This window comes from Triticum dicoccoides, chromosome 2A (genome assembly GCF_002162155.2).
Source record: "Triticum dicoccoides isolate Atlit2015 ecotype Zavitan chromosome 2A, WEW_v2.0, whole genome shotgun sequence".
NCBI classification, from domain to species: Eukaryota; Viridiplantae; Streptophyta; class Magnoliopsida; order Poales; family Poaceae; genus Triticum; species Triticum dicoccoides.
Window position 1 is genome coordinate 114,539,924 of NC_041382.1, and position 23,131 is coordinate 114,563,054.

Consider the following 23,131-nt stretch of genomic DNA (forward strand, 5'->3'; position numbering starts at 1 on the left):
AGCTAGTCAACTAGAGGCTCACTAGGGACATATTGTGGTCTATGTATTCACATGTGTATTACGATTTCCGGATAATACAGTTATAGCATGAATAAAAGACAATTATCATGAACAAGGAAATATAATAATAATACTTTTATTATTGCCTCTAGGGCATATTTCCAACATCCGGCACCGTCTAGTGTGCGATCGGATGTTCTGAGGGAGTTGGTGGGGCGAGCGTCCATCTCAGATGAACACCGTATGCTGATGGATACGGTGGTGGAGAGAATCGCGTCCGCCGAAAGCGGATTGCATGAAGCTTTTATGAGTCTACTGACAGGCTTTGAGGTACGTAAAAATAATGTATGATAGTCCTGCACATGCTAGGTGTGCCCTGTGTAGATAGTAGCCCTTGAGACTCTGGTTGTCGTCGGAAACGATGACGAACAGAGGATCGTATTCTCAGGTAATAATCGAACTGCCTTTATGTGCAGGTGATGGAAACTCCGGTGGCTGGCCGGACTAGCGAGTTTGCCCATTTAAAATGGCAGTTGGATGCGGCACACGCCGACATCGAGCTTGTTGACAAAAGGCTTGACGAGGCACAGGGTAAGCGTTATAATCTGGTAAACGCCACACAGGAAGAGCAGCATGATGCCAGTATCTTTAACATGTTGTGACTGCAGATGGAGCTGCCACTGTTGAAGCCTTGTGGGCAGAACTTGCCCGAGCCAAGGAACAAGCGAGGTTGGGTAATGCGGCTGCTTTGAAGGCAGCCGAAGAGTTGCGAGCCGAGAAGGCCGCGCATGGCGAGAGCCGAGATAAGATGGCTAAAATGGCTATAGAATTAAAAGCCGCTGCCGACCGTTGCCGGGTTCACGAAAAGGAAAACCAAGCGAAGGCATCGGACCTTGAGAAGGCTGCGGCAACGAGAAAATACCTCCGCTCTGCTATGAGGGCGAAGACGGAGGAGCTGCGGGAAGTCGGGAAAATTGTAGCTGGGAAATCCTTTATGTTGCGGAGGAAGTTCGGAGATCAACGGTATGCCCCTCTGGATCGGCTATGGAGTTCGGAGGATGTGTATATGGATTTGGCAGCGAGCGCTGCCGATGCGGCCAAGTACTTCCGGGGTCAGACGGACCGTGAAGTAGACCAGCTGTTTTGGAGACAATTCCATTCTCCCGAGCGTCCGCTTTCATTGACTGATCAATTAGCCGAATGGGCCGAACTAAATAGGTTGTCCGGACTCTCCATGAGGTCTGTTGTGGATCAGCTATGGCCGGAAGGGTCAAAACCGAACAACTATTTCAGCTTGGTGCAGCGATTCCTTGATGTGGTGTCGCGCATTGATGCGATGAAGAGGTCGGCGTGCATAGAGGGCGCATGGATGGCCTTTGCCCGTGTGAAAGCACACTGGGTGGAGATGGATGCTACCGCTGCTGCAGCGCGGGATTCGGCCATAGGTCGAAGGGCTGTTGAGCACTACTTTGAAGAAGTTCTTGAGGGTGCTCGTTTGATAGAGACCCAGTGCTCAAAAAATATTATGTTTGAGTGATATGTAATCTCATTGTAAGCGAAATGCTTTTATAAATTTTCATAAGGCTACTTTTATAATTTTGCCTGAAAGTAATATGATGCCTCCTGGGCGGCCGTTTATGTATACATGTGTATAACCTAAAAGATTGCAGTCGTCGGCTTCAACCCACACGCATATAATGCGGAGGTGTTCGCAGAAACACACGTTCACACTTAACCCAATGTCTTGGTCCTATTAAGGAGGTGATAGCGGAGCGAGCGAGGCAACCAGACTATAACACTTTAACACTTTCACTTAGCCATAGGAGTTTGACAGTGGGGCTACTAGATAGCCCCTGGTTGCTCCGCACTCTCCCGATCCCGGGGTGCGTACATGCCTGGCCAGAAGACGGCCCATCGTTAAGGCGGAGGAATTCTAACATTCCCATAGGTCATCGAGTGGTTGACCAGTCTCACACTATATCATGACAGTCAGTTTTCGGCTTTCTCTACTGAGGTCCTCATCCGGATGAACCAGGGCACAATCGCAGTAGTTCTCCTGGTGCTACCTTAGCCGGTAAAGCGGAACGTAAGGCATCAAAACACAGGAGCCGGGCAAAACCAACATTTGACCAAATACAATGATTCGGAGCTGATGCATATAGGGCCAAACTCGCGATGGCGAACACTCCCTAAGGTATTCAGTCTTTGTGGTATAAATCGGGCCTAAATAATGGCCTTTGTAAGAAGCCCCTTGTGTCTAGGTACGTGCATTGTTCTGGCGTGGCCACATGCCAAGACGTCAGCATCCTTCTCAACGGTGGATATGTATCAACAAGAGACAGTAAAAAAGGTTTACGCGGGGTCTTAATATAAAAAGAATCCTTGGAGCGGGTCCCAGCTGCACATCTGCGCCTGTGTCTTCGTTGTGCCGTATCCTGGACGGGTGTAGCACGATGATCGTCTATAAAAGAGAGGAATTTAGGTGAAAAAAGTTGTCGTGCAAAAGGATAGTTTGTTAAAGAAACCATGCATAATTCAAGATGAGGAGAAATTGCCACATGTCTGCGTGCGTTGAGCCCCTTGTATTGACGAGTAGGGGTGTGACCATTTATTCGGTATAAGTAGCGGCGCCGGACTCGATTAGTTGTGTGTGAGGTCTTGACGACCTATTGGATGCTTTCGCTTGTCCGGGCGCTTTTAGTGTGCGACTGCCAAGGCCGCCTCACTCTCTTCGGCATGCAGAGATCGCTTGATATTTCCGTGCACTGTAATGATGCCACGTGGACCGGGCATCTTGAGTATGAGGGAGGCGTAGTGTGGTATTGCATTAAAGCGAGCAAAAGCTTCACGTCCGAGCAGTGCTTGATAGCCACTTTGAAACGGAGCGATGTGGAAAGTTAAATTCTCGCGACGGAAGTTATCGGGGGAGCCGAATATAACTTGTAGTAGGAGGGAGCCCGTACAACGAGCCCCTGGGCCTGGCGTTACTCCTTTAAAGATAGTATTGCTATGGCGAATTTGTGTTGGGTCTAACCCCATCCCGCGGATTGTATCCTGATATATTAGGTTTAGGCTACTGCCGCCGTCCATCAAGACTTGTGTGAAGTGATATCCACCAATTACTGGGTCTAGTACCAGGGCAGCCCACCCTGCGTGTCGGATACTTGCAGAGTAATCGTGATGGTCGAAAGTGATCGGTTGAGACGACCAGTGGCAGGACTTCGCGGTGACAGGCACTTGGGTATGTTTTCCTCGGAGTGCCGCGTTGTTTTTTCCCTTGATTACGTGTAGCACGTTTACTGTTTTGACTTCTGGTGGAAATTTCTTTTGTTCCCCCGTGTCTTGCTTGGGAGGCTCGTCCTCATCTTCACTTGGCGTATCCTCCTCCTTGTGTACGGCGTTGAGCTTGCCGGACTGCTTGAAGACCCAACATTCTCTGTGGGTATGATTAGAAGTTTTGCCAGGGGTACTATGGATCTGACATACTTGGTCCAGAATTTTGTTGAGGCTGGACAGTTCATCCCTGGTGCCTTTAGGGGGCGGCTTTTGACATGGCCGAGAGCTTTTGAATCCGCCATTTACTGTCATGCCCTTCGTGCTATCTTCTTTATTTCGACGTTTGTTATTGCTGTTGCGCCGTGATTTCCCGTTTCCATCTCTAACTTCAGATGTACTGGAGTCGCTGGTGCTGCATCTGGCGAGCCAGCTGTCCTCACCCGTGCAAAAGCGGGTCATGAGGTTTGTTAGTGCGGCCATCGTTCTCGGCTTATTTTGGCCGAGGTGTCTGGCGAGCCATTCGTCACGGACGCTATGCTTGAAAGCCGCTAAGGCTTCGGCGTCTGGACAGTCGACAATCTAGTTCTTTTTAGTAAGAAACCTATTCCAAAGCTTTTGGGCTGACTCTCCGGGCTGTTGAGTTATATGACTCAAATCGTCCGCATCCGGAGGTCGAACATAAGTCCCTTGAAAATTTGCTCGAAAGGCGTCTTCGAGCTCTTCCCAACTTCCAATGGAGCTTTCGGGGAGGCCTTTGAGCCAGTGACGAGCTGGCCCTTTGAGCTTGAGGGGTAAGTATTTGATGGCGTGGAGATCATCTTCTCGAGCCATATGGATGTGAAGGATATAGTCCTCAATCCAAACCCCAGGGTATGTTGTTCCATCGTATGCCTCTATATTTACGGGCTTGAATCCCTCTGGAAATTCATGGTCCAGCACCTCATCGGTGAAACATAGGGGGTGTGCGGCACCCATGTAGCTGGGTGTACCGCGTTGTTCGGATGTTTGTTGTGTTGCATTGTATGCTTGGGCGTGCTTGCGTGGTCCATAGATGGATCTTGTTGCGCCATCCTTTGGGTGCGAACCCTCGCCTGGGTCGCGTGTTGTATTGTGAGCGGCGTTGTATGCCGCTTTGTGTTGGTAGAGGGGTCGTCTATCCGACCAGGTGGCTGCTTTGATTGGTTGTGGGGGGTCTGAGGCTTCCTCATCGAATTCGGGTAGCAGTTTCCACTTTGGATAGCTCTTGGAGGAGCGATTGTCGCCGTACCTTGCTGCAGTGTTGAGTATTTTGCTCCATCTTAATTGGAGTGTGTCTTGCGCGGCTTTGAGCCTTCGCTTCTGCTTTTTAAGGCTCCTCACGGTGGCAACAAGCCTTTTGCGGGCGTTCTGCTGCTCCGGGTGCCTGTCCGGCGTTATGTCGTCCGGACCATTATCCTTGATAGGATTTGTTTGTTCGCTTTGATTATTCGGATTGCCGTTGTCCGGCAGCGGTTTGCCCTGCTCCAGCGCTGGGTCTGTGTGATCGCTATTTCTGTTGAGGCGGGATTTGGGGCGGCGCTTGTGTCGCCGTTTTGATTGCTTTTCGAGGGAACAAGCCTTCGGTGCGTCGTTCCGCTCCTCGTCGTCATCCTTTGGTGCGTCCACCATGTATACGTCGTATGACGAGGTGGCGTTCCAGGGCTTAGTAGGCGCTGGTTCTTCATCGTCTCCTTCATCGGCGTCAATACCGTCGATGTCGTCGGAGTCGAGGTCGAGCATGTCGGTTAAATCGTCGACAGTGGCTACAAAGTGGGTGGTGGGTGGGTTTTGAATTTCTTCATCGTCCGAACCCCAACCTTGCTGACCGTAGTTCGGCCAGGGCTCTCCTGATAAAGAGAGAGATTCTAGTGTCTTCAGAATATCACCGAAAGGCGAGTGCTGAAAGATGTCCGCGGCAGTGAACTCCATGATCGGCGCCCAATCGGATTCGATCGACGGGGGCGCGGAGGGTTCGGAGTCTGGAGAGGAGTCCGGCTCCTTTGAATCACGAGTCTCGCGGAGTGCGGGGCTGGTGTTCGGCTCAATCGCCGTTGGGATCGCAGCCCCCGAGGTGGCGTCCAACCGCCCATCCTCGATCGGCTCAGTTGGCTCCGAATTAAGGGTCGAAGCTGATGGGGTTGCGCCTCCAGGGCACTGTTCGGCGGCAGAGCTAGATCATGCTCGTCGGGACAGTGCGGCGCGCTCGGCAGTGGCTCGAATCCGTCAAAGATCAAGTCCCCGCGGATGTCAGCCGTGTAGTTTAAACTTCCGAATCTGACCTGACGGCCAGGGGCGTAGCTTTCGATCTGCTCCAGATGGCCAAGTGAATTGGCCCGCAGTGCGAAGCCGCCGAAGACGAAGATCTGTCCGGGGAGGAAGGTCTCACCCTGGACTGCATCGCTATCGATGATCGTAGGAGCCATCGAGCCTGACGGCGACGACCCAGAGGAACTCTCAATGAAAGCACCAATGTCGGTGTCAAAACCGGCGGATCTCGGGTAGGGGGTCCCGAACTGTGCGTTTAGGCCGGATGGTAACAGGAGGCAAGGGACACGAAGTTTTACCCAGGTTCGGGCCCTCTCGATGGAGGTAAAACCCTACGTCCTGCTTGATTAATATTGATGATATGGGTAATACAAGAGTAGATCTACCAAGAGATCAGAGAGGCTAAACCCTAGAAGCTAGCCTATGGTATGATTGTTGTTGTCTATGTTGTCCTACGGACTAAAACCCTCTGGTTTATATAGACACCGGAGAGGGTTAGAGTTACACAAAGTCGGTTACAATGGTAGGAGATCTGAATATCCGTATCGCCAAGCTTGCCTTCCACGCCAAGGAAAGTCCCTTCCGAACACGGGACAATCTTGTATCTTCATAATCCAGGAGTCCGGCTGAAGGTATAGTCCGGCCATCCGGACACCCCCTAATCCAGAACTCCCTCACCACATAACCAAGATCTAGATGTATTCAACCAGTGTCGGCCGACGGTATCAGAAATTCGTCAGCATGACACATGGCAAGCAAAACCCAAAGCACTGGAAAATGGATGAAGATACGCGATCGCATGGAGGTGATGGTGAAGGGTAATGATCCACGGCCGACCGCTTGACCGTCTCGTTGGTTAATCTTATGGCTGACATGAAGAAGAAAGAAAGAACTACGATAGGGAACCTTCGGGATTAATAAAGTGGTGTTGATGGAGAACCTTTTGCAGAGAAATAATCTATTGATGGGAGGGGGAAAAATGATGTCAGCAAATGACACGACATCATCAAAACATAGGGAAAATTTAAATTCTATAGTGGGAGGCACATACTTAGAATTTATAAGATGCAGAAATGTAGTTTGGTGCTCGAGCTTCATGGAGCTCATTTTAAAAAAAATCAAAGAAAATATTTCAATGTTTCACAAAAAAATCACTCTAGAAGATGGCTTTCTCCATGATATGTGATCTAAGGATTACGATGGTTGCTGATTTGTGAAACAAATTGCTACCTGCTTTGTGCGATGCCAGCCAGCTTTCTCGCGCAATTGCAATGCGCGCATGGAAAAATCTGCTAGTGACAGTGATGTATACCAGCAAACAGTGGTCGCACGAACTCAAGAAATATCCGTCAATTAGCCGTTGTATCACCTTTTGAAATCGCTCACTAGGAATTATAAAACAAATGGCTAGGCGGTCACGATCACACCACACCGCGGACAAACAAGACTTTCACGATCAGCATAGCTAGGTTGGTCGCCGAACCCCTGACCTTAGTGCTCGTTCAAATCCTACCGGTTACGTACTCCCGCTGCTTATTTTTCACGAGCACCGCTCGCCTTGCGTATCCATTCAAATTCTCGAGCTCTTCTTCCTTTTGGAAGCGGCCGGCGGGGACGGCTGTTGTGTTGCGCGGCGTCGTCCAAGCGTCAATTTATGCCAACCTTTGAATTAACTTTCACGAACTCCTCTTTCCGTTGGGCAACGACTGGAGTACTCAACGTACGAACAACCATATCTGCCGTATAGTACGTTCGATCGGGTGACATGCACCGTAGATGTATGCATGCAACATGCACCGTAGATGTATGCATGCAACATGCATGCTTCATTTTTGGAATAGTGTCAGTCAACATGGTTACTGTATTTACCCGCAAATAAAAACATGGTTAGTGTATTGATTAGGATCGCACGTGTCCCGGTTAACCCTAAATTAACATGGATTCGTGTCGAGGCTAGGTTAGCTAAATTAAATGCAGTGCTCCAACAGCCCAAATTAAATGCAGTATCCCAGTTCAAATTCAGCTAGCTAGCGGTAGGAGTAACCTTTTTTGGTGTGTATGTGTGTGAATAGATGAAACGATTTCACAAGATTCCTGTGCTTCTCGCCACCTTCCACGCACAAAAAAGTTGTTTCTTCAAACAAAGGCACACGAATCTTCTAGCAAAACGTAGCCGGAGCGTGGCACCATAAACAGAGTCACACGAACTCACCGCTAGCTGCCTCCTACATGCATGCATGGCACGAAGCACGTACGCATTATGACGCCAAGTCATGAACACAACTCACAAGAGGAAAAATAAAAATAAATGGGAAAATAATATAGAAGTAGTAGTACGTAAAAGCTTGGCATACTGTCTGAAACACATCGCGATACAGTTTGTGTATGGAATGGGAATGCTATGTCGTTTTGAGCGCAATGTCATCAACATATATGTGCATACTCCCGGCTAACCCTAAAGGAGTATCTTACGGTCAGTTTCTCCTTCGTGGATTTGTATCGTGTTACTGATCCACATTAGGCAGCATCATTCTCTTGATTTAGATGAAATTAGTTAGGTCAGTCATTTCTTCTTTTATCTTCTAGGCAAGATGCATTGGCTATGTCATTTGGATTTAATGTTTCATCAATTGTGTTTGTATTTGTGTAGTCATGAAGATGAAAACAATATATACATCTTTTAAATAATTATAGGCACATTTGATCTTATTGGCAAAAAAACCAAATTTAAACTAATATAAAATGCAACCTTTTTGCATTGCTTCATTGATTGTGATATCTATCGAAAGCATTCAATATATCTACTATGTTATCTTTCTTTTTCTGGTCATCGTCTCTTGCCCCATCACACCCTTAAGTTCAAATTCTGGCTCCGCCCCTGGACCCAAGTTGAAGCCAAACATGAAAACATTACATACACTTTCTAGTTGAAGAGTAGAAACAATGTGTTTTTGGAACAAAAAAAATGAGTTTACATTACATTATTTCTCCTTAATTATTTGTGGGAACTAAAGTGTTTCTTGTGAATGATATTCTTTTTGACATGGCATGCACAATTAAAGCCCCTGACACAATCCCCATAGATATTTGTGTTAGATAAGTAAGAACTCATTCAAACAAAAATTCCAACTTGATTTCCTAAAGGATTCTAAAACCCACACTTTAGAGTTAAAAGCAAAAGCCCAAATTATAGACTTTTATGTCAAAATCCAAAGCCGGATATTTTGGATAAAAGCAAAAAGTCCAAATTATACACTTTATAGACTTTTATGTCTAATTCAACTTGAAGGCAAATCTCATTAGTAGAAGATATTTTGGATAAAAAAGTTTTAAATGCCTAGATCACCACAACCTTTTGGTTTGGAAACATTTTTCCAAGTGATAAGACACTAAGCTCCACTGCAAGTTTTGTTGGTCATCCAGAAAAAGGCCCTACGAATCGTGTCTAGCTCTTTCAGAACTTTTTTAGGAAGATGGAAAACAGACATGGAGTAGATTGATAGGGAGACTAAGACAAAAGAAAAAAGAGTTAACCTAGTACCTTTGGTAAGTAAGACAACTACCCATTGCAACGGAAATTTGTAAAGGTTTGCACGACGGGGTGGAAGACCGAGGAGGGGAGCTTAGTGTGAGAGGGCGGTAAACTAAGGTAGGTTTGAGGAAAGGAGGAAATAGGGGAACCGATGGCGTCGACAACGGAAGGGTCTGTATGAAGAGCTAACCTGAGGGCCAGCTCTTTGGGGGCTTATGGGTTAGTGCCACAATAAGCTACCCCTACCCAGCTTATTCTGGTAGGCCAACATAAAAATTTATTCTAGAAGCCTACTAAGTAGGTTGCTTCTTGCTCTGAGTATGTAAGAGGCGACTAAGATTTGAAATAGGTTGGTTCTTGTCACGTTGTTGCAAAGAAGAAGGGCATGTTGGCTTCATGTAGAAGGCAAGGATGTTTTTTACCCGGTGGAGGTGTTATCTCGGGACGGTAGATCCCAACACATTTTTCTCCTTTCTGCCAAGTGCCGGTGGAGGTCTTATCTCGAGATGATAGATCCCAACACGTTTTTCTCCTCTCCGCCACGTGTTTCTCACCCCCTTCGCATTTTCCCTCTTGCATCACGACTTCTTCCCTTTCCTTTTCCCCTCGGCATAGTAAAAAGGAACGGGTGGATCACCCCCTGGCTCGCCCCTTCTCTCATGGTTATTGGGTTTAATTACTGCCTTGTTATCACATTAGTATCTCAATGGTACCTATCATCCTTATCACACCAGCACCGCTTGGTTATCATATTCATCAATTCTTTGATACCCTTATCTCATCGCCATACCGTTCAAAGTTCTTCAACTCTAACGCCCATTGGCACTACTCCATAATTTTGTGCTATTGGTGGCATCATCGGCCGAGCATTGTTAGACACAAGCTGAAGCGGATCAAACCATGACATGACCAAACATTTTATTTGACAACCGTGGTTAAAAGAAAACCAGTGGTCTTCAAATGAATACTTGAGCCTATACCTGGCCAAACCTCGGGCCGGGCCTAGCCAAGCCCGAGCCAAAAAACCTGGGCCCGAGCCCGGCCTGGCCCGGCCATCGGGCCTAATTTTTGGGCCCAAGCCCGGCCTGAACATGCAAAAGCCCGCCGGGCCTCGGGCCTCGGGCCGGGCCCCTTCAAAAAACGGCAAAAATGACGGGCCCGGGCCCGGCCCGGCCAGGCCACCGGGCACAAAATCTAGGCCCGAGCCCGGTCCAGAAGCAGCGTCGGGCCGAGCCGGGTCGGGCTTTTTCGGGCCGGGCCGGGCTGCCCATGGCCAGGTCTACTTAAGCCTACTCTACCAACAGCAATGCAGTGTGATAATAGTAACCTTGTTCCCACTACTACTGGACGATGAGATCTACTGTATTGGTTCTCTTGTACCCTTTGCAATCTCTGCACGTGGCTTTGGGACAAAGTTTTTGGCACTCACACGCTGTCACGCAGTAGGGGTGTAGGGGGGTCGTCGTCTCTCTCCCAAAGAACACTTCCCTTTCACGCCATGGCCCCCATCTTTAAAAAAAACCTCCACTCCACTCCCGAGAGAGGAAATTCCCTCACCCTCTTCCTACTCTACTCACCCACACCACCGCCCACCCCACTCTTCTTCCGGTCTTCCTCGCTGTCTTCTTCCCCAGCCCTCCAGTTCGAAAATTCCCACCCTCGCGCCCAAACTCCAAACCCTAGCCGGTCCGGTCCGGCCCAGCCCCCCCTCCGCCCCGCCGGCCCCGCGCGCGGAACATGCGGGATCTGGGCCCATGGCGACCGGCCCCGATCTGACCTCCTCCTCCGCCGCCGACGCCGCCGCCGCCGCCGCCTCGTCGGCGGCCAAGAAGGACCGCCACATCGTCAGTTGGAGCGCCCAGGTGCGCAACTGCTGTGCTCTTCTCTCCGTCTCGCGGTTGCGGAATTTCTTTTGCGTTTGTTTGCGCTTCCCCACTGGATTTTGGGATTTCTCTGGCTTGCCTCGGATTTGGGACTTTGCTTCTGTTCCCCTTTTTGATTTGGCGAAAAAAGAGAGAAGCGATTTTGGGCGTGTTTGGGCTATAATCCGCTGTTGTCACAGTTCTATTGTTGATTCTTGGACTTCATAGCCCAATTCCCCCTTTCCCCATGCTAACCGTGACAAATTGTTCCTTCCAACATGCCACTCCTTGGATTGCCTTCGAGTTTATCCTTGGAGTACCTCTGCGGTTCTACTCGATGGTTAAATTGCTCTCTGATGCTTCCAACTTCTTCCCTGTAGGAGGATGACGTGCTTCGCGCTCAGATTGCGCACCATGGAACTGACAAGTATGGACTACTCCTGTTTGTTACCTATCCTCACTTGCAGCAAGGCTTCTCAAATTAATCACGGCGTTTTCTTTTGCAGTTGGACAGTCATAGCCACACAATTCAAGGATAAGACTGCCAGGCAGTGCAGGAGGAGGTGTGTACCTCCCTCTTCCGACGGGGATCTCTTGTTCTAACATTTCTGGTGTTATAACACTTGTTCAGTTCTATTGTTTAAAGCATTTGTTCCGCTTGATTTTTGCTGCAGATGGTACAATTATTTGAATACAGAGTGCAAGAAAGGCGGGTGGTCTCGTGAAGAGGATATGCTTTTATGTGAGGTGAGAACTTGGTGTGTTTCTAGCATTTTAATTACTATAGGCGGCTAGGCGTAGGCAGTGAGTCTGCTTGAAATTAAGCACTGCTGCATCAGATAGTTAATTTTTAAGGGCCAAATTTCATCTCTGGGAGTAGGACAGTATGCTTCGTGTCATGGTCCTCAACCTCATATGACATGAAGAAAGGGGTTGGAGATAGAAATCGAGTTCAGGACATTGGCTAGAAAGGAAAAATAGTTATCACCTTTAGCTTAACTTGTGTGCAGATTGGATCCTATCCTTGATTGCGTTCCTTTGGGAAAATGATGGATTTGTTTTATGAACTGTAGGACGTATGATTGTTATGTTCTTTTGTAGATGAGTAACTGCGTGAAGGGACCATGCATTGCTTAACGTCTCATAATACCATTATCATTCCTTTGATTAGACTGCAATTTGTGTTATGATACATTTGCAATGTTGCAAAAAGAAATTAGAAACCACCTGATGTACATTGTGCTGGTGTCTTCATAACTATCAGTTATTGCCGTACAACTCCTGCAACACCAAATGATAATCTTGGACTTGTCATGCAGGCTCAAAAGCTTCTTGGTAACAAATGGACTGAAATAGCAAAGGTTGTCTCAGGCAGGTGAGTTTCTTGCATTTGGTTGCTGTTTGCTGTAAGGTGAAAAGGATATTAGTTACTCCCTCTCTACCGGTTTATAAGGCCTGCGCGTATCACTAGATCATCCATTTTATCAATGAAATATGAGTTATATGCCACAAAGAGTATACCATTGAAGTCATATTCGATAGAAGTTTCTAACAGTATACCTTTTGTAATACGTTTGTCGAATTGGCGATCTAGGGATACACGCAGGCCTTACCGACCGGGAGGGAGTATGTGAAACAAGATATCTGACATGTGAATGTTTGGTTTGCCTACTACAGAACTGATAATGCAGTGAAGAATCGATTTTCTACGTTATGCAAAAGGCGGGCCAAGGATGACGAACTATTCGAGGAAAATGGCACAGTATGCTCCAATGCAAGTGCAAAGAGGGTACTGACACAGTCTGGTGGCGTCACATGTGCTGCACCTGGCTCCTCACCACCTATTAAGAACATGAGGTACACACAGTACCAGCAGAAGCTGTTGGTTAATTATGTGAATGAACTTACACACTTTAACTTGTTCTTTCTGCAACCAGCTCTTGCAAACCTGATTTCAAGGAGAACATAGCACCAAATATGAAGTCATTTGCACAGCAAAAGAGCATACAACAGGATTCTCGGCAACCCCTTGCTAGCATTTGTCCAGACAATCAGAGTGTGAATATTGTAAAAACCCAGAGTCTTGTCACTAAAACCTCAACAAAGCAATTACATGGCGAAGAACAGAGCTGTGAGCCTATTATCCCAGATTCTGAATGTTTAACTTGATTCATGTGTTGTGTCAATGTTTGAACCTGCTCCATGTGCATAATTTCAGGTGTGAAGCATGAGGGTAATTTTTTGAAAAGGAATGATCCAAAACTTGCTACTTTACTTCAGCAAGCTGACTTGCTTTCTTCCCTAGCAACAAAAGTAAATACTGAAAATACAAGCCAAAGCATGGATGAAGCCTGGCAGGTATGGCATCGCCAGTTTGATGGTCTGAAGTAGATTTGTAGTTTTACATTTTAAAATAACTGTTTTATGCTTGACCTTTCAGAAACTACAGCATCATTTGGTTAAGAAAGATGATAATGACATGTCAGAGAGCAGTATGTCTGGAACAGCTTCACTCCTAGACGATCTCGACGATTTAATTGTTGATCCCTATGAGAATGAAGAAGAAGATGAACAGAAGTCCAGGTATATAATGAATAATATCTCATCCTTTTGGTTACTATTCTATGGCCTCAGCTATTGATCCACCACCATTCTGATGAACAGAGAGCAGAACGGAGCAACATCACAAATGGCTCCTGATCAAATAATGGATAATTGCCCAGTAGATCAAATCGCAGAAGAAAGTAGCCTTTGTGGAAACACACTATCTAGTACTATGGAACCTTGCCCAGGTAACCTATGCTCTTAATCTGAATTTAGTTACATGCCTTTCCATCCACATCGAAGAAGATTAATTGAAATTTGAAGCTAAATCAGTTGCAGAAATTCTAGCTCATATAAACTTGGGTGAGGCTGCGGAAGATATGGGGCTTCATTTCATGGAATACAGTTCTCCTACTCGTGCAGCTCAAGCTCAGCAAGCTAAAGCAGATGCAGAAATACCAGCGTCTGTAGACTTGAGTGAGTCTGCCGAAGGTAGCTGGTCTCAGTTTATGGAATACACATCTCCCGCTCATACAGTTTTGCATGCTAACAGTTCTCCTGCTCATACAGTTCAAGCTGAGCAGGCTAAAGCAGATGCAGAAATACCAGTGTCCGTAGACTTGAGTGAGGCTGCCGAAGGTAGCTGGTCTCAGTTTATGGAATACACGTCTCCTGCTCATACAGTTTTGCATGCTGAAGGAGATGCAGAAACACCAGCATCTGTAAAGTTGAGGGAGGCTGCTGAAGGTAGCCTGCCTCAGTGTATGGAACATATGTCTCCTGCTCATACACTTCTGCGAGCTAAAAGAGATTCTGAAATACCAGCATCCGCAAACTCGAATGAGGCTGCAGAAGGTAGCTGGTCTCAATTTATGGAATACATGTCTCCTGCTCATATAGTTTTACATGCTAAAGCAGATGCAGAAACACCAGCATCCGTAAATTTGGGTGAGGCTGCCGAAGGTAGCCTGCCTCAATGTATGGAACCCATGTCTCCTGCTCATACACTTCTGCGAGCTAAAACAGATTATGAAATACCAGCATCAGCAAACTTGAGTGAGGCTGCCAAATATGACAGTCTTCAGTGTACAGAATGCACCTCTCCTGCTCGTGCAGATTTGCAAGCTAAAGCAGATGAAGAAATATCGGAGAATTTCAGTGAGGTTGCCCAAGATAGCAGGCTTCAATGTGCTAAATTTACTTCCCTTGCTCACACTGCTAGCAAAGGTAAAGCAGTTGCGAAGAAAGGAACTTCAGAGAACTGCAGCGACGTTCCCGAAGATAGCAGCACCCAGCCATGCATGGAATTCACCTCTCCTGCTCACACAGTTCCAACTTTCCATCCATTCACAGATAACGTGCCAACTCCAAAAATTACTGCCAGTGTAAGCTTTTGACTTATGTAGCCTGTCATTGTTAGTCTTATTTCACACACAATAACATACCTGAATCAAACACTTGGTAGTTACACATGTATTGTATTTGTTGAACTTTTCAGGAGAGAAATTTTTTGCTGTCTGTGCTTGAGTTGGCCTCACCTGGATCGAAGCCAGAAACTTCTCAGCAGCCTTCTTGCAAAAGGGCTCTTCTTAATAGCCTTTGAAGGGTATATATATGTTCGATGCAAATACATTTTGCATTTTTCGGTTCTCACCGTATCCAGCTCCAAGCCCGCCATGCTCCTCAGCATGTATACCTTGGCTCCCCTAGATCTAATTTTAACTAGGGTAGTTCTCCCTACTCCTATTTGCATCAAAGTGTGCCTAGCTCGTGTCATAGTTCAGCTGTTTGTATGAGGTCTCAATAGCTTGGTTTGTTGTCGTTGGTTGTACATATCGCATTGGCGGTGTTGTAGTAGCATACAAAATTTGGAAAAAAGGGGGGTGATGTACCCTGAGAGTTACAGCTTGTATTCAAAATATAGAATAAGGTATTCTTTGTGTAATTAACCCTTTGTAACTTCTATCCGGGCGCGGAATATATTGGCTTGGTTTGTGGTGTGACGTGATGACTTTCTTGTTGTTGGACATATGTGGTTGAATGAAACAATATATTTCTTCATCAGGTTGGATACTTGATAATACCATCAATGCCCAGTTTTTTGTCCATTTTACGTACTCGTCTTTGCATGAGTTGAAAGACTTGATGCTGTTATGAACTGTTGGCTATCTGTCCTGATTCTAGAAAGAGGAATTGGTCTTTCAGGGCCATTTGCAGTGCCTTGGATTTCACAGAAAACTTATAAGTGAAAATCCTCACTGTTTCGTAGGAGTGTTTAGTTTTTATAAACTGGAACTTGATGCTTTTTGGTATGACTGTGCAAGATTTCAAGAGGTTAATCCTGGTGGGGTGTGTGGTGTCACGTTAAAGTTTTTTTTAAACACCATACGCACGCAAACTCTTGTACACATGCACATATATCCACCCTTACGAAGGCACACTCATCGCCACACACGCTTTCATAGGAACACCTTCTCCTAGCGAACGTACATCATTGAAAGGTCTGAAATAAATTTAGAAAAATGCGACCACGAGTCTATAATTTGAACCCTAGTGGATTGGTTTCACCACAAGGAATCTAACTATGTAAACTACACTCAATTCACATGTCATGTTAAAGTCATGAAGGTTAACATGAAGGATAGTGAGATCATGCTCAGGTCTTGTTAGCTAAGTCTTGCGTTTCAGTGCCGGCCTACTCCCCCCGTTCGGAATTACTTGTCGCAGAAATGGATGTATCTAGATGTATTTTAGTTCTAGATACATCCATATCCGAGTCAAGTAATACCGAACGGAGGGAGTACATGTCCGGCGGAAGATTGTAGTATCTTTGTTGATTAATTAATACTCCCTGTAATCTGAATTAATTGATGCAACCTCTATATAATATAGCATTGAGATTTTTTTTGCGGGTGAATATAGTATTGAGATTGTATAGAGGTTGCTCCAATTAATTTGGACCAAAGGAAGTATACAATTTCTTTTTAGAAGAGAGAAGATGAACGAATCAGTCTATGGTTGGATGGTTAGGAGAATAGTGATATCCGTAATCTATCATAATTCAAGTCTTAGATTTGACACAGGTGTTCGCATTTTCTTGAATTTATTCCAGATCTTCGGGCGATGCGTGTTCAGTACTTTTTTAATCTTAAGATAATGTGCTGGCTTAGTCTCTCGGAGGGGCTCATATGAGTATGGTGTGCATGCTTGCATTCATAGAGGCGAGCATATATGCGTATGTATGAGCGTATACATGGTATATTTTTTTAGGGAATATACATGGTACATGTTGGCAAATACACGTATAAGAAGTGATTTTGTTTTTTTGGAAACAGGGTCAAACATAAGGGAAGGTCAAACTCAAACCAGCCCAAGCCCACCCAGAGGCATCAACAATTGTAGTACTCCCTTCGATCCTTTTTACTTTGCATATTAGAATTCTCTGAAGTCAAACTTCATAAAATTTAACCGTATTTATATGAAAAAATATCAACATCTGCCATGCTAAAGTTATACAATATGAAACTTTAAGTCATGACACATCTATTGATATTGATTTCAGATTGTGAAGGTTGGTACTTTTTCCTATAAAGTTGGTCAAACTTTACGAGGCTTGACTTCAGCCAAATCTTATATGGGAACTAAAAAAAACCGGAAGGAGTACACCCCTTGCCACACATGGAATACTGCCAAGCCCAAACAAATGGAAGCATCATGGTCGGCCACGTGTACTTGACCTGGCCCGGCGGCCGCCCCCTCTCCTCCTATTCTCGGTTCGTCTCCACTTCCCGCCCGCCCGCCCGCCCGAGCACCAATGGGAGGAGCGTGACCTGCCTCGCTTCTCTAGCGAGCGCGACGGGGACGAGGGTCTCTAGAAGGCTCCGCTCCACTCCACGGCCACAAGGTGAACCTGCTGCTCAACTTCTCATCATAGCCCAGCAAGCTTTTGAACTTTGCCGTGCGTTTCGGGGCTGATTTTCAGCCGGGTTTTCGGGATCTTTTTGGGCGCCAGTAACTCACAGCACTCGCCGTCCAATCAAGCTGCTGCTTTTCTTGAGGTTTCTTTTTGGGTTTTTTCTCCCGGGATCGACAGGGGAGATCGGGACAGAGCCCGCATGAGACTCGATCGATTTCTCAAACTTATTTTGCCTTGCCTCCTCTACTAGATCCGCCTGTTCGTCCGGCACGGCTGTAGATTTTGGAGATGGAGATCACTCCTATCCCGTTCAATAAACTACTGCAGATGCCATTCCTTGTCGATTTCTGCCGCATTTTTTGTTGTTTTTTTCGAATTTATTCCTTTTTTCTTCTCTTCGCGATTTTGAATTTCATCATCGGATTCCTCCCTCGTGCGCGCACGGCTAATCGCGAGCTCGCAACCGCCGCCCGCTTGGCCGCATGCAGGCTTCCCGAGAAATTTAAGGCGATTCTTTTTCTCCCCCCTTTTCCCTGGTCTCGGTGGGAGCCCTAATTTCAGTTTCAGTTTTAAATTTCAGTTTTTGTTTTCCCCGGAACCGTCGCCGCCTCCCCCCCCAAATCTCGCCGCGGCTCCCGGCCGGTGCTCTGCGCGAGCGAGCGAGCGGGCGATGGACTTCGACTTCGACTGCGCCGCCGCCTCGCCCGGCGGCCAGTGGATGGGCGAGACGGCGTCGCGGCGCCGGCAGCGCCGCCTCTCGTCCTCGTCGCTCAGGGCGTACCTCACGCCGGCCTTCGACGCCGTCGCCGCCGCCGGCCAGGGGGGCATCTCCCCTTCCTCGTACTCGTCGGGCGGGCTGGAGCTCGGGTTCGACACGTCGCTCCTCCGCCTCCGCCGCACCTGCTTCTCCGCCAACGCCGAGCTGGACAGCCGCCGCCTCCTCTACTCGCCGCAGTCGCCGCCGCCGCCGCAGCAGCAGCAGGCGCGGCCACGGCCGATGTACGCGATGGCGGACCATGAGGCGGCCTACCTCTACGCGCCGAAACGCCAGGTGATTAAGCCGCTCTCCAGATCTAACCCTCAGTGTCGCTATGGTCTTGCATTGCTGTCCGATGAAGTATTGAACTGATGCCTGGAGTAGTGGTCAGTGTCTTTAGCCCTTGGTTCTACTACTAGCTTGGTTAATATTGTGCATATCTCAATGCTCTTGATCTCTATAATGCCATGGTTACATGATTTCAATACTTCATCTGGTTAATCACAGAGAGAAAGACCACGGGTGTGGTGATGCATTGCAATGCAGAACTCTGGATTGTGTTCTTAGGGGGAAATGTTTCCATATATTTACTCAATTAGTTATAGTTTCTTCTTTTAGATAAGGGAAAACTCCCTGGGCCTCTGCATCCCAAGATGCACACAGCCTAATTAGCTATTGTGCAGACTGTCATATCACATACACCCGCAATACGAGCGCATGACTTATTTCTGACTGTGAAGGTTGTCTGAGGATGTACAAAACTGGAAACTAGTTACACCAAGCCATCCATTTTTCATTTGGGATGATGTCATCTATGTTTCCTAATGTCCTAACGCCACATATCAGACTATCTGTGGACTATGGTCATAGTACAGTCCACTAATTTACTAGTATATGGCAGTTTATGTTGTGGTCTTTATTAATTTAATGCCATGTTATTTGATAATGCATATGATCTACTAAGTTACTACCTACCGTAAATCCTATGAACTCACAATACAAGTGCATGATTTAGTTCTGACAGTAAAGGTTGCCTGAGAATGTACAAACTAGGAAACAAATTAAACCGAGCCATCCAATTTTCATTTGGGGATAGTGTCATCTATGTTCCTATGCCCTAACGCAACTTATCAGACTGTATGTAGACTCTGGCCATAATACAGTCATTAGTTTACTGTGGTAGCTCAGTTGTGGTCTTTAGTAATTTGATGTCGTGGTATTTGATAATGCATTTGAGCTACTAGTTACTACCCCCTGCGTCCCACAAAATAAGAGCGTTTTTGACACCACTAGTGTCAAAAATGCTCTTATATTATGATACAGAGGGAGTACTTATTACAAATTCTACTTAGTTCTTTACTTTGTCATACTGCATGATAGTTCAAGTTCTCCTTCAGTAATTCAGTTACTTGTAGCTTCAGTGTACAATTGCTTGTTCCCTAGCTCTCTCTTGTTGCTAGGAAAGGACAATTTCTGATCGGTCAGATAGGCATGACTCGTTAGATCATGGACTTTTTGTTTGCTCTTCTATCTAGAATAGAAAGAAATTGTTACTATATTGATCTGGTACATTGCCAAATAATTTTCTCATTTCCTTAGCTAGTCACTCTTGCTAGCCAGAGAAGAAACAATTTCTCATGTTTCAGATAAACATAAATTGATTAGCCCTTAAATGTTGTTGAAATCAAGTCGGTTCACCAGACTGCAGCATATCGACATTGTTTTAGGCCCTGTTTGGTTCATAAGTCCTAGGACTTTTTTTAGTCCCAACTTATAAGTCTTAAGTCCCTAAAAAGTCCCTACCTGTTTGGTTCCTGGGACTTAACATGGACTAAAAGACCATATTACAACTATAAGTCCCTATAAGTCCCTCCTTGAGAGTCTTATTTCATAAGTCCCAAATGCCCACTTTAAGTCCCTAAAAAGTCCCTACCTGTTTGGTTCCTGGGACTTAACATGGACTAAAAGACCATATTACAACTATAAGTCCCTATAAGTCCCTCCTTGAGAGTCTTATTTCATAAGTCCCAAATGCCCACTTTAAGTCCCTATAAGTCCCTCCTGTTTGGTTTAGATGGGACTTATAGGGACTTTTTTAAGTCCCTAAACCAATAAGTCCCTGAAAACAAACACCCTCTTAGATCCAGTTCCTTTGTCAAGCTTTAGCACAAATTTTATATGCCTTTACCTTGAACACAACATATGTGCCTGATTTTGGATCTTGTTCCATCGTTAAGCTCCAGATAAGTGGATAATTGTGTTCCTGGTACAGTTGCAATTTTTAGATTGGAATATTTCTTTCTAGCTCAACAGCAGGATCTCCAGTGTCAGGATCTAAACGCATTCATATACGCAGAGACAATTTTATCTTTTTGCAGCACGAGGGGTATGCGAGCAATCGATTCTCATTACCTGCTATATATTATCTCCATTTACTCATTACTTGCTATTCTTCTCTTCATCCTATAGCTGAAATTGTTAGCATGTTCATGCAGCCTCCCTCTAAACCAACACAACCATAAGATGATTTACTAGAATCATTCTCTTAAGCTAGTTTGGTGACTAGCCTAATATATTTCCCTTTTTGACAGTCCTTTATCATCAAAATCTACAGTGTGCTATATGCAGTAACATCTGTTCTGTCTTGTTTCATGTTGCATAGGCTGGCGGGCTCACTGGCGCACCAGGTTTTCCCGAACTCAAGCAAACATTTTCCAACTTCCGATCACCAGATGGTGCTGTCATCCTAGGAAACAGGCCGGACCTTCTGTCGACACCGAAACCTGGTTCGACGACACCTTCAGGGCAGGCGGTGTCTGCAGCAGCACAGCCAACCGAGGAGGAAGACGACCTGATAGCCGAGGCCCTCTACGGGCGCAGCGGCCGACGCAGGCTGCCCATCTTCAGGGAAATCTGCCCGGAATAGAGCGACGCGGCGATGCCGGTCCTCCGCGACATGGATGAAATGGATTGCATTGCCCTGTATATTCCGTGTACCCCTCCTGTGTCCATACCATAGGCCTGTGAGATCAGATGTTATGTTACTCCTGAAGGAAGAAGACTGTTTACTAGTTTCCCAGTGGAGAATCTCTCTCCACTCTAGTCTCTGAGAAAATCATGCTATGGTCGACTTGAGCCGGCAGCGGACCCATTCGCTTGCCGTTTGTTAAAGAGTATTGCAAGGAGTTGCAGCAACAAATGCCATTGTGCTGCTCCATTGATGCAACTGCTACTAATTCTGTTACCAACACCTGGGCTCTGACCTCTCATCGACATGGCTGCAGATTGGTGACAATGCAACTTTTCGCAGCCAAAATGCATTTCCTTTTTTTTTTTGCCGAGAAAACTTCCGATCTAGACCGTCTCATATTCACAAGCAGGGTACAGAGAAAAACAGAATCGCAGGATATTCATACGCATACATATCGCCGAGGGGGCCATCTTTTCTTCTCGCACTAGTAGAAAGCTACAGCTTACAGGTAACATAAAGTGGAGGGATACAGCTCGGAAAATTTTGGCGCTTGCGTCGACCTGCATGCAGATCACAGGTCTCCATCGGCGAGTGGCGCCGACGACGTCGACGGCGACGGGGAGACCTTCCTCCGCACCTTCTCGGTGGTCCTCCCGATGGTCTCCTCGGCGGCCCTCGCCGCCGACACCGCCGTCTGCTCCACGGCCTCCTTGCCCATCGCCAGGCTCTGCTTGGCCGCCTTCTTCATCGACCCCGAGCTCCTCAGATCACACCTTCATCAGCCGCCACGCAAAAACAAGTAACCAACACGCCATGAGATGAGGGCACGCGTGCTTGGACCCGTGCACGGAGAAAGAAAGAAGAGAGCACGATATGTACCTTGGCTCGAGCGGGCGGAGCTTGAGGCACGCCAGCTTGGCCCACGCCCGGAGCGCGTCCAGCCAGCCCTCGTGCCCGGCGACGCCGATGGCGAGCTCCACCGGCTCGGGGGGCTTCTCGTCCGCCGCCGGCGCCGGCGGCGACACGAGGAAGACGACGACCGAGGCCGCGAGGAGCAGCGACGCGAGGGCGACGATGGCGGTCGCCGTGCCGCTTGTCCCCGCCGGCGACGCGAGCCCGTTGTTCCGGCCCTTTCCGCACATTTTTTTTGCGGCTGGTGGTGGTGGCGGAGAGAAATGATCGGGACGGGAGGGAGGAGGGCTCGGCGGCGCTCCTGGATTGGCTCGGACGGTCGGACCGTACGTGGTGGTGTTGGGTGGGAGTTTTGATCGCTGGGGCGGACACGTGAGGCACCACGTACGTGCGGCGGTTGGAGAGGACAGGTCGCCGAGCGAGGCTGCCGACTTCCGGGACACGTGTCGCGGCACGTACACGCAGCTGCTTTGGTAAAAGTAAAACAAATGAACCGGGCCGTGACATGTCGTGTCAGATGTCAAAAGGTTAGTGCATCAGCCTATTGTGCCCGCCGGTCTAGCCTCCTGATACGAATCATCTCACGGCCGATACCATTGGAGCATCTACAATCAGACTTAAATCCGATCTCTCAAACGTCGCGTGTCGGCAGTCTCAAATATTTGATTCTATAATTGGATATTTTAAATTAGATATCTTAAATTCATGTTATTACATGAAACGTGAAACCTAATCTCAGCGGAGCTCGCCCAGTTTTGCCATGTCCATGTCCGGCGACCGGCTGCGCTTCTTAGAGTGTTGGTCCGGTCACCGGTAAGGTAGAGTAGGGCATGGGACACGAGCCGGCTCACGAGACTCAAGGCGCCGTCTCCCATGTCCTACTCTTTCTCGTCGGAGCCCGAAAATTGAAAGGTGTCTGTGGACGTCAGATAGATGATGGATTCCCGATAAAAGGAGTCTGAGCGCCGCCTCGCACGGGCCTCCTCCCGGGAACGGCAGAGCGCAAGCCGGACAACCATCTCCTCCTTGGGGCCGCATGGGATGAGCTAGGGGTCGACGGGTCTGGAGGTGAAGAACT

The 23,131-nt window shown here is 47.2% G+C and overlaps 3 protein-coding genes across 7 annotated transcripts; 2 read left to right on the forward strand and 1 right to left on the reverse strand.

Moving 5' to 3' along the window:
- Positions 1-10,639: 10,639 nt before the first annotated feature.
- LOC119353711 (transcription factor MYB88-like) lies at positions 10,640-15,558 on the forward strand. 4 transcript variants are annotated; one of them, XM_037620365.1, is made up of 13 exons: positions 10,642-10,953; positions 11,334-11,380; positions 11,460-11,516; positions 11,628-11,700; positions 12,273-12,328; positions 12,631-12,810; positions 12,891-13,084; positions 13,172-13,311; positions 13,394-13,536; positions 13,618-13,745; positions 13,837-13,989; positions 14,068-14,882; positions 14,996-15,558. In XM_037620365.1, the coding sequence occupies exons 1-13, from the start codon at positions 10,846-10,848 to the stop codon at positions 15,098-15,100; spliced, it is 2,199 nt and encodes a 732-aa protein (XP_037476262.1). In that variant the 5' UTR covers positions 10,642-10,845; the 3' UTR covers positions 15,101-15,558. The 4 variants fall into 4 exon arrangements, with proteins under 4 accessions (XP_037476259.1, XP_037476258.1, XP_037476262.1 ...); XM_037620364.1 differs by having other exon boundaries at positions 10,643-10,953; positions 13,831-13,989; XM_037620362.1 differs by having other exon boundaries at positions 10,640-10,953; positions 13,837-14,882.
- A 1,701-nt stretch (positions 15,559-17,259) lies between these two features.
- Positions 17,260-21,387, forward strand: LOC119353712. 2 transcript variants are annotated; one of them, XM_037620367.1, is made up of 3 exons: positions 17,260-17,401; positions 17,994-18,464; positions 20,833-21,387. In XM_037620367.1, exons 2-3 carry the CDS (start codon positions 18,084-18,086, stop codon positions 21,094-21,096), a joined length of 645 nt encoding a protein of 214 aa, XP_037476264.1. In that variant the 5' UTR covers positions 17,260-17,401; positions 17,994-18,083; the 3' UTR covers positions 21,097-21,387. The 2 variants fall into 2 exon arrangements, with proteins under 2 accessions (XP_037476264.1, XP_037476263.1); XM_037620366.1 differs by having other exon boundaries at positions 17,273-17,401; positions 17,981-18,464.
- A 165-nt stretch (positions 21,388-21,552) lies between these two features.
- On the reverse strand, positions 21,553-22,384 carry LOC119353713. Its single transcript, XM_037620368.1, has 2 exons — positions 22,021-22,384; positions 21,553-21,914 (listed from the first exon to the last, which is right to left on the reverse strand). The coding sequence occupies exons 1-2, from the start codon at positions 22,281-22,283 to the stop codon at positions 21,713-21,715; spliced, it is 465 nt and encodes a 154-aa protein (XP_037476265.1). The 5' UTR covers positions 22,284-22,384; the 3' UTR covers positions 21,553-21,712.
- Between the last annotated feature and the right edge of the window lie 747 nt (positions 22,385-23,131).

Coding starts and splice junctions, on each gene's coding strand:
- LOC119353713 (XM_037620368.1), bottom strand. CDS start 22,283: ATGTGCGGAAAGGGCCGGAACAACGGGCTCGCGTCGCCGGCGGGGACA. Junction 21,915..22,020: donor CTCCGCCCGCTCGAGCCAAG/GTACATATCGTG, acceptor CGGCTGATGAAG/GTGTGATCTGAGGAGCTCGG.
- LOC119353712 (XM_037620367.1), top strand. CDS start 18,084: ATGGACTTCGACTTCGACTGCGCCGCCGCCTCGCCCGGCGGCCAGTGG. Junction 18,465..20,832: donor TCTACGCGCCGAAACGCCAG/GTGATTAAGCCG, acceptor CATGTTGCATAG/GCTGGCGGGCTCACTGGCGC.
- LOC119353711 (XM_037620361.1), top strand. CDS start 10,846: ATGGCGACCGGCCCCGATCTGACCTCCTCCTCCGCCGCCGACGCCGCC. Junction 11,517..11,627: donor GCCAGGCAGTGCAGGAGGAG/GTGTGTACCTCC, acceptor TTTTTGCTGCAG/ATGGTACAATTATTTGAATA. Junction 13,537..13,617: donor GAAGATGAACAGAAGTCCAG/GTATATAATGAA, acceptor TCTGATGAACAG/AGAGCAGAACGGAGCAACAT.